General features: G+C 35.8%; 1 protein-coding gene across 1 annotated transcript in view; it reads right to left on the minus strand.

Moving 5' to 3' along the window:
- Window positions 1-10,849, minus strand: part of LRRK2 (leucine rich repeat kinase 2) — a 160,294-nt gene that overhangs the window by 97,171 nt on the left and 52,274 nt on the right. The window contains exons 15-18 of the mRNA XM_033222425.1: window positions 6,840-6,984; window positions 6,571-6,710; window positions 3,575-3,703; window positions 3,330-3,500 (exon numbers count right to left, since the gene is read on the minus strand). Coding sequence (XP_033078316.1) covers window positions 3,330-3,500; window positions 3,575-3,703; window positions 6,571-6,710; window positions 6,840-6,984 — 585 coding nt within the window. The remainder of the gene's footprint in view (window positions 1-3,329; window positions 3,501-3,574; window positions 3,704-6,570; window positions 6,711-6,839; window positions 6,985-10,849) is intronic.

Below are 10,849 nucleotides of genomic sequence, written 5' to 3' on the forward strand. Positions count from 1 at the left end.
GTACTAAGGTGATTTATGTTTTATTCTCTTGTCAATGTCCCAACACATACAGACCTACAAACTTCGTGAAACAGGAAACCCCTTATATATTCTCCATTAATTATCTAGCACTGTGCTCTGCACATGTTTGTGGAAGGAATTTTCCTTGGAGGATCCAAACTATCCAAGCTGACTTTAGGCATATGGGTGCCATGAAGAGAGAGATATATAAGAAAGTGAATCTGAGAAAAGAAATAAATGCCAGCAAAAATAAGAATTAATTTCTTTAAATCCTACAGTCATTCTCTTTAGAATATTGACACATATTTATGAAAGTAATTTCAACTTCATGACAGGAAAATACTACTGCTTACAGATATTTATTTTTACATTTAAATAATAATGAAGAAAATTCAGAATATAATAACTAAAGATTATCAAAAGCATAATTTCTTATCCCTGCAATCTTTCTCTGATCATCTAATTTATAATAAATGCAGCACATTATCAAAATCAAATTATTCAAACTGTTATTTTAGAGTAAATGAACACCACTACCACCACTACCATGAATCTGCTGTGTAGCCAAGAAATTAAAGCAGGCACTGTGGAGGCAGATTTTGCACTACTTACCAGGAGGTTGTTCTTAGGCAAGTTATTTAATCCCTCAATGCCTCAACTTCTCACTTGTACAATGGGAATAACATTAGAACCTACTGGACCTATTCATAGATTGTTGTTAGGATTAAATTGTGTGAAGTATTTGGAGCAGTGCCCAGCTGGTAATGCGTATGATGGAGGTGTTTGGTTTTGTTGGTTTTTTGTTGGTTGGTTTTGAGACAGAGTCTCACTCTGTCATCAAGGTTGGAGTACAGCGGTGCAATCATAACTCACTGCAGCCTTGACCTCCTAGGCTCAAGTGATCCTCCTGCCTCAGCCTTCTTATGTTATGTTATGTTATGTTATGTTATGTTTTATGTTATGTTTTATGTTATGTTATGTTGAGACAGGGTCTGGCTCTGTTGCCTAGGATGGAGTGCAGTGGTGCAATCTCAACTAACTGTAACCTCAACCTCCCTGGCTCAAGTCATCCTCCCACCTCAGACTCCCAAGTAGCTGGGACAATAGGCAGGTACCACTATACCCAGCTAATTTTTTGACTTTTTGTAGACATGGGGGTGTAACTACGTTGCCCGGGCTGGTCTTAAACTCCTGGGCTCAAATGATCCTCCCACCTTGACTTCCCAAAGCACTGGGATTACAGGCATGAGCCACTCTGCATGAAGCTAGGACTACATGTATGTGCCATCATACATGAGTTTTTGCTTGTTGTTTTGTTTTGCAGAAATGGAGTCTCACTATGTTTTCCAAGTTGGTCTCTAACTCCTGGCTCAAGTGATCCTCCCACCTCAACATCCCAAAGTGTTGGGATTACAGATGTGAGCCACCATGCCCAGCCTCTTATTATTTTTATTCAGACTTCACTATACTTTTTCCACCGTGACTTGATGAGTTTTACCTTGAGGTTTTTATCTACGCATTTGCATATCCAGTATTAACCTTTCATATTCTTCTCCACCAGTCATGTACATTCCATTATTAAATTTTCTGCAGAAAGCCTAACACAACTCCACCCATGCACTAGATACTCCTTCAAAATGCAACCTCTTGGTAAATGAATAGTCTTCATTACCTTATTTTGCTCTGGCACAAATAAGGTACATACAATAAATTCATCCACAAGATTTAATCAGCAGTTATTATTTGCTAGGTATAAATAACCTCTGACAACTGGGATAAATTCTTTAAGTCTAATACATAATCCTTGGATTTAAGATTTTGTTTTGAAAAGAAAAGATAAAAATAAGCATATGAAGGCCAAAAGAATATGGAAAGAGAAATAAAGTAAAAATCCTGTTGTATAGGAAGATTTAGATAAATGGAAAGAAAAGCAGAAATGATTTACTGTGGGGAATGCAGTAAAGTTGTATCAGGTGCTTTTAGGTATGTTGTTTCCTTAATGTGGACTTAGAAGGGGAAGTTTCTTTTTAGTTCTTCAGTATTTTCAATTAACATTGATGCAATAATCTGCATGCAAAAGATGCACCATAAAAATGTATTATATTATTGATGGAAAAATTTAATTATCTTTAATATAGTAGAACTACTATTTTAATTTTTGCTTGCTTAAAATAAATTTGACTAAATTTAAATAATTAGATTGTTTATCTGATTTTAATGCATAAACATAATGGTGCATGAAAATGGGTGACACGTTCTGTTTCTTTTTATGTTGATTACTAATTAGTATTAACTTAATCTTAACAGTCAACAAATTGACTTCAATTCATAGGCAAGTGGGATATTAAATACAGTAAGGCTTAAAAAGTAAATTATTGGCAAACGTAGTACTTTACTGATTATTTACTGATAATAATACTGATTATTAAATACTGAAATTTAATATTTGTTAAAAATATTAAATTTCTAGAAAATAGACATAGTGCTACCTGAATGCTAGTATAAACTCTAACACTTATACAAATAATACAAATCTGAAATATAAGCAATGAACTTAGTATTTATTGAATACACACTGTATGTAAAGCAATGAGCTAGATATTCTGAATTATACAAAGACGAACACTGTACATGGTTATTTTCACACAACTCACCAAGTATACAAGAGATATGTATATATTTTCATGAACTGACAGAAGAAGTAAATCTTAATTTTGTTTGGAGGTGTAGGGAGGGCTTTATTAAAGAAAGGCAATTTGAATTATATTTTGAAGGAAGAGCAGAACAATCAGACAGATATGTGTTTGCATGGTTCAGGAGGGAAGAGAGAAGGAAAGAAAGACCACAGTACTATACAACTTTGGCCAATAGCAACTGATGTCAGTGTAAATGGCACCCACAAAAGTGTGACATTCACAGCCTGCATAGCCATGTGTGGTAGCCCTCAGAGGAGAACTCTGTAGGCGAAGAAACTAAAACCATGGAAAAAAATGGTTAAAAAATTATCAAAACATTAGAACTATGTGTTATGTGGAGTGTATCTGGAGAACAAGTTGTAGAGATGCCTACTAAGGGACACATTTGAAAAGTTATTTATCAACTTAACAAGATAAGCCAACAGATGAAATGAAAGATTAGACTGGATAACATCTAAAGGACCCTATTACTTCTGAAATTCTATAAATCTAAATCCCCACTACAAGACACAAGTAATTACAATAAACTGGTAAATTTCCATAGTGAAGAATAATATGATGTAAGTAAGAGATACACAGCTACACTTGATAAGAATAATGAGCAAAGACACCAGTGAGGCCTTTAATATTTACCTGACAAATTAAAGAAGTTCCGTCCTTTGCTTGATTGGCATCTGCTCCCAATAGAAGCAAGCATTCAACCATGATGCTGTTATTCTGATCACACGCTCTCTCTAGCATCACATTTTTTAAGTCTTCATCCATAGCTACTTTTGCAAAACACTTGCAACAGAGGTTTAGAAACTAAAAAGAGTGGAAATGAGAATTAGAGTCAGATAAATACATAACATTTAGGATGCAAGTGGAAAACATTGTACCTGTTGATCTTTTTGTTCCACGATATTGGAAGACATTTGATGGAATATTACTAAGTCAAACGAATGATGCACCAGCAGCTTAGAAAAAGATGCTGACAATTTGAGGATTGCTAAGATTGTCTGAAATCCCTAAAAGTATAAGAAAAAAATAATAAAATAAGCAATTACAGGCAAAAAGAATAAACAGTATAAAGCAGAGAGTTTGTATATGAAACAGTACCTAGGATGTTCATTTAACTATAGATATACTGGGTTGGTGCTTGAAAGTATTTATCCTGTAAATAAATACTCCCTCTCTCTCTCATGACTAAGAAATATAGCAGGCACAAAGAATAAAATGTTAGTTAACCATCCAGTAGCAAAGCAGAAAAAAGAACTAATCCCTTCAAATTTGGTTTTCAAAGATGCTTGTCTAAAGCCATAGTTGTAGGATGAAACCCAGATATTAAACAGGATTAAAACAGTTGGATCAGCAGAGCTACACATCCAAATTGGAAAATAGAGTAAAAATTTTTATTATAATATGAACAGTAGGTTCTCTAGAGAGCCTAGCATATCCCCCAACTTTCTGTGCTGTCTTCTGAAAAGTTTACCTCAAAAAGGCTAGTGTGGACTCTTAGGTTTCACTTATGTTGAGTGTAATAGAGAAGCACTGAGGGCACTCAGAGGATTACATTATAACAATAAGTTATTTATAAAGAGCACCATTACTTTTTTTAGAACCACCTTAAGCACATCCCCAGAGTCTGTCCTCTTCACCCATGTGATGTTCTAATGAAAGATTGGGATTTGACTTTAGTATTATTTAGCTTGGGTAAACCCAAAGATCATCTTAACTTTTTAACATTTTATTACCTCTAAAATTATATATTAATAAAATTGGCCAGGCACCATGGCTCACATCTGTAATCCCAGCGCTCTGGGATTGCTTGAGCCCAGGAATTTGAGACCAGCCTGCACAACATGGCAAAATCTTGTCTCTATGAAAAATATTTAAAAATTAGCTGTGCGTGCACCTGTAGCTACTCAGGAGAATGAGATGGATCACTTGAGCCAACCCAGGAGGGTGGGCCCAGGAGGCAGAGGTTGCAGTGAACCGAGATTGTGCCACTGCACTCTAGCCTGGGCTACAGAGACCCCATCTCAAAAAAAAATTAAATTAAGTTAAATCATCTAAATATTAAAATTATTACTTCAAACTCTTATGATGCTGAGTTTCTACAAATACTAATATTTGATAAGCAAAGTAGCCTTAATTTATGTATGTCTGAGGGACAGGTGGTCTACCTGCCTCCAGAGCCAGAGGTCCCTGAAAACGAGTGAATGCTGCAGCAGAGCAGGTCGTGCAAATGTGCAGAAAGCACATCAATCGAATTAAAAACTTCTAAACACTGAACTGAAGGCTGGGTGCAGTGGCTCATGCCTATAATCCCAACACTTTGGGAGGCCGAGGTGGGCAAACCACTTCAGGTCAGGAGTTTGAGACTAGCCTGGTCAACATGGCAAAACCCCTCTCAGCTAAAAATACAAGCATCAGCCGAGCATGGTGGTGCACACTTGTAGTCCTAGCTACCAGAGAGGCTGAGGCAGGAGAATCGCTTGAACCCAGGAGGCAGATGGTGCTATGCACTGAGATTGTACCACTGCATTACAGCCTGGGCAACAGAGTGAGGCCCTGTCTCAAAAAATAAAACAAAACACTGAACTGGACAAATAAAATATGTTGGCAGGACAGATTTAGTTCATAACCTCTACTGTAGAGATTCTAAAATTTATGCCTAGATGAATTAATCCAGAGTGACTGAGAGTTCCATACCTGCATAAAATCCTTTCCTTTCCCTAATATTACTTTTAATCAATCCTATCTTGGTCTAATCAGCCTATCCTGAAGCACATTATGAAAAGCAGTTATAAAACACATTGTTGTTATTAATGTAAGAATTTTGTATGTTCTTAACTTCATAATTTTTTAAAACACTTTACATACATTCTCTCATTTACTGATGGTGTCTGTGCAAAGATTAGGGACCAGGTATTTTTATTTCTGGTCAATGCTGCCAGTTACAAAAAATTATTTCCTGAGTCGGCTGGGCACCTTGGCTCACGCCTGTAATCCCAGCACTTTGGGAGGCTGAGCAGGACAGATTGCTTGACACCGGGGAGTTTGAGACCAGCCTGGGAAATAGGGTGAAACCCCATCTCTACAAAAAATACAAAAGTTAGCCAGGAATGGGAGTGCATGCCTGTAGTCCAAGCTACTCAGGAGGCTGAGGCACAAGAATCACTTGAGCTCAGGAGGCAGAGGTTGTAGTGAGCTGAAATCTCCCACTGCACTCCAGCCTGGGTGACAGAGTGAGACCCTGTCTCCAAAAAAAAAAATTTCTTAGTGTAGTTTATGAAAGTTGCAAACTCCACAACCAAGACAGAAACTCTTGAAGAAAAACTATTTGTTTTGCTACAATTTAAAAGAAAATTATTTCTTAATCTCCCCTGAACTCACTCTAGGCCAATATCTTGAATTCCTTACAAAGATAGTTATTATATATCATGTTTTAAATTTTGCTTAATGAAAAATGTTAAAAACATTTTTTCACTGCAAGGAAAAAAATCAACAAGTCAAATTACTAGAGGTAAGCAACCTACAATAAAACCCAGAGAGTGACAAACTTTGGAATATTTATAAATTCTATTTATCTAAAATCTAAGTGAATGAATTCAGCTAGCTGGGATTTCTTAGCACAGTCTTAGCACTGAACTTTTATGGGCAAGATAAATGGTGAATAAACATGCTGACTTTAGAGATTTAATAATGAAATACTGGATCTTTAGAGATTCAATCCAATTTTCTTTGTTTGTATAATTAAAATAACTACAAAATGATAAATGGTTTTCCATTAACTAGAATACCCCATTCATGCAAAGTGGGAATTACACAAACTGCTCCAAAAGTGAAATTTGCACAAGTTCCCAAATTCTTTCCAAGATAATGCACATACTTCAGTCTGTACTTCAGCAACATCCTTAAATCGGTATAAGCTGGAAGCCAGAATTTTTGCCAGCAGATGTCCAGTTCCTGTGCATAAATTCTTCTTTGTAATCAAGCATCCTATAAGACTTAAACCCAGACACTGAATTTCTAGGAGAAAAAAAAAAAAAAAAAATTGTTTTAAATCTCAAAACTGAAGAAAAATATTTACAGACATCCAGTTACCAGCTAATGGCCTACAAAAATCTATTCTAAATCCAAAATTCAAATTGTACTGACCTTGGTCATCTGGATACATCTGCAGTGTGTGAAGCACTGAATCCATAGCACCTTCCAGGGATAACACCTCTAATGTATCAGTAAAATGTGCAATAGAAGAAATTACTTTTAATCCACATTTCTGAATCCCAGGATTTCCAATGAACTAAAATCAAAAGAATACTTGCTCTTAAAAATGAGATCTTAATACTTACCTTAGTTAAGACCAGTTATAGACTGATGAAATATAAATCAATTAATCCAAACACAAATTAGTATCCTTGATTTTGTTTTCCATAATATTAATTACGTTTATGCATTATGAAGAATAAGAGTTAGCATTTTTACAATTAATGAGAGCTTGCTCTGTGCCAGGCATTATAATAAATACTTTGTAGGCATTTTCTTTTCATAATCTCATGATATCCATACTGATATCATTCCCATTAGAAGAAGAATTCACTGAGGATTAGAATGGTTGAGAACTATTCTCAAAGTCCACACTAACTTAATAGTTAGTAAAATGTAATGACCAGTAAAATGCAATGCTGCCTCTCAACAAAGAAAATATTGATAATTACTCTTTACTGCAAGTTCTTTGCATGCCTTATTTCATTTGTCTCCTCGACAGCTTCATGTAATAGGTTTGCCAAACTTTACAGATGCAGAAACAAGAGCTCAAGTCACAGAACTAATACGCACTGGGCCTGGGACTTGAATATAAATGTTTCCACCTTAAAAGCCCAGGATCTTAATTACGACATCATCCAACCTCTTTAATCTGAATTTCCTCCAGATGCTTTGACATTATAAAGGCATTCTAATACAGGTCACTTCTTTGTCCAGACCATCCTACTCATCAACCAAGAAGAAAATGCAACATACATCTAACTCTTATTCTGGTCATCTCTGCCTTTTCACACACAAGCAATACGCTCCAAACATCTACCTTGGTGTGAATGCTCAACTCATAGCTTTTCTTTCAAAAATTATAATGCCATCCTTCCCAGGAATTTTGCTTTCATTTAGATGATGTTTTGCAGACACTCGTTTCATGGTACCTCCACTCCAAAGACGTGATGGCCTCCACCACTGATAATCCAAAGAGCTGAAATAGCTTCAAGCCGGATGTCTTTGACCGAAATCTTCTGCCTTCCAAGCTTCCTCATTTCTGTACTCTCAGTGAACAGGTTTCTATCCCTTTCTCAGTCTAGTCCCCTAATGCCTCTCAATTATCTTTATTCATCATCTTCTTTACAGAGGCTGAGAAGTATCAGTTTCTCACTCTGTGTCCTTCTACTTCACACTTTAATTGCTCAGCTTGGAAATCATTTCATGTATCATCTTAATAAGACATTGTCTCCTGTGACGTTTTTGTTTCCTGTCACTGTTTCCATAAGCACATCAGCTTGGAGGCCAATTAAATTTGGGTTTAAATTCTGCGAATCTGAGAACCATCAAATAAATCTGAGAACCATTAAATGAATGAAGTAACAATTACTCAGACAATGACTACTAAGAAGTGGTAAGTAAAAAGTGAAACTTCTATTCAAGAAATATAAAGAAATTCAGAGTCGTGCGAAGTGAAATTGGAAGGCTGGTTTGCTGTGTGTCTCAGCTCCCTCACCTCTAAAACAATTCTCCTAATGCAGGCTGTGATGAGGAGGAGATGAGATGGCTCTGTCCACGGAACAGACCTGGAGAGAGCAATCATCACAGGTCAGGCCTGAAGCTAAGCACTGTCCTCAGAGATGAAAAACTTCAGAGTTAATGAGATTTTCCCTTAATCGGTCCTCTCTTTCCTCAAGTTACCACTTTTCCTTTATTTCTAAACTTATTAATAGAAAAGTCAACTCCCACTACCTCCACATTCGCCTTACCCTTTAATTTCCTATAATCAGACTTCTTTCCTAGCCATTCTGAACATAAACCAAAGAAAAAAGTCCAATAACAACTTAATTGGTGCTTTTCATCCCTTAATTTCCATGACACAATACTCCCCTAATTATTCTCAATCTTTAAAACCATTCCTTTACCCATCTTCTTTACAATCTCTTCTTTCACCTCCGAACCTTGCCCAAAGTTCTTTCTATCTTCTATTCATGGGTGGGATTTCATACACTAAGATGACTTCAAGTCATAATAACAATAGCAATGACCACAATGACAATGCCAAAACCTATGTAGCACTCGCTCTGTGCCAGACATTCTTTTAAGTACTTCATATGTATTCACCTTCTTAATCCTCCCCAAACCTTTGTGATGTAGACACACTATTGTTGTCCTGATGTATGGATGAAAAAAATTGTGACACAGAGACAGGTGAGCACACAAGTCAAAGCACAAGTTTAAACTCTCTAAAGTTCTAAGCCCAAATTTATTTTTGCTTGATACCAGTATCTTAAATTCAAATATTCAAGGCCAAAACTTAGTATCTTCTACAAAACAAAGTCAGATTGTCATTCTGAACTTTCTGTTTGATTAATAGGACCAATATTCCTGTTTGACAGGCAAGGCCAGCTTCACAGGTGTGTATTTGTACAATCATATACGGCTTCATGCTCAGAGAGCACTTGCTTCAATGCTCCGTCGTCACCCTTGTAAAATCCTTAATAATTTTCAAACAAGGAGAGTGCATTTCCATTTTATTACACAATTACATATCCACTTCTGCTCCCAAGCTCAAAGCGTATCATAAGCTTCTTTTTATGTTAAAATTATATCAAATTGATATTTATAAAGCACCTACCTTTGTCCTTAATAGCTCTACATCTAATGAGTTTCTACTCATTTACTGGTCCTTTCACCTGGAACTCCCCTAGGCTCTAACCATTTCAGTCCAGGTCAATGATGACTAATGACTTGTAACAGATAATCTCTGATTTGTCTATACAAAAAGAGAATTCAGAGTATCACATGATAACATGTGATGGTGCATTAATAAACTCATAATTTTAAATATGAGCATTTGATTTTTAATAGCTAAGTAAATGTTTAAAAATTAATATTTATATATACATATATGTATTATATAGGTATGACTATCATGATATTTACAAACCTACAATAGAATTTCCTTCAGTTATCTAATGCTCCATCTTGCAATAGTAACGTATTGCACTGGTGCTCAAATAGGGATTAAAATCAATTTACTAGTGTCTACTTAGAAGGTGTTTTTCAAGTGAAACTCTGGAGATGCCAACAGAAGGATGGCAGCATCCTACCACCTATGCTTTATTACTCTCCAAGTTTTTTTCAGAGAATCCATAAATATTGAAATGGTTTCTCTAATCAGTGAGCTTGCCAGCTCAATGGAAAAATATTCACGCTGGCCTCTTTCCTAGCTACTAGGTAAGTAGATTAGCCAAAGAAGGGAAAACAGACTCACGTTCCCAGATAATTTGTGTTTTGTTTTCTCCCCTTCTCCTTTTTTTCTTATAAATCCCATCTCTGATTTTGATAAATAAGCTAAATGTTTGGAATCATCTCCCTTGTCTATAAGTAAGTGGCATGGTGATAGTGTCTCTGGATTAGTCTTTGAAAAATTAAAAGACTAAGGCAAAAGAGATCCAACATCATATGACTGATAGCCTCAAAGAAGAGAGCTAAAATAATGAAAGAGAAAAATACAGATATTTAAGCTGGTCACGGTGGCTCACACTTGTAATCTCAGCACTTTGGGAGGTCGAGGCAGATTGCTTGAGTCAAGGAGTTTGAGACAAGCCTGGGCAACATAGTGAGACCCTGTCTCCATTTTTGTATTAAAAATAATAATAAGTAAGTATATCCAGTTCTACTTCCAAACTCAAAATGCACCACAGGTTTATTTTCATGCCAAAATTATATCGAATTGATATTTATAAAGCATCTAACCATATCCTTAATATCTTTACCATGTATATGTATATGTATATGAAATATACATGTGTATAAAGATGCAACTCAATAAAACTTTCCAGGAAAAAAGTTGAATGTATAGCTAGAATGAGAATACCATATCCCAGGACTAACATTGAGATATATCCTACTAA

This window comes from Trachypithecus francoisi, unplaced genomic scaffold (assembly GCF_009764315.1).
Source record: "Trachypithecus francoisi isolate TF-2019V2 unplaced genomic scaffold, Tfra_2.0 Lachesis_group11, whole genome shotgun sequence".
NCBI lineage: Eukaryota > Metazoa > Chordata > Mammalia > Primates > Cercopithecidae > Trachypithecus > Trachypithecus francoisi.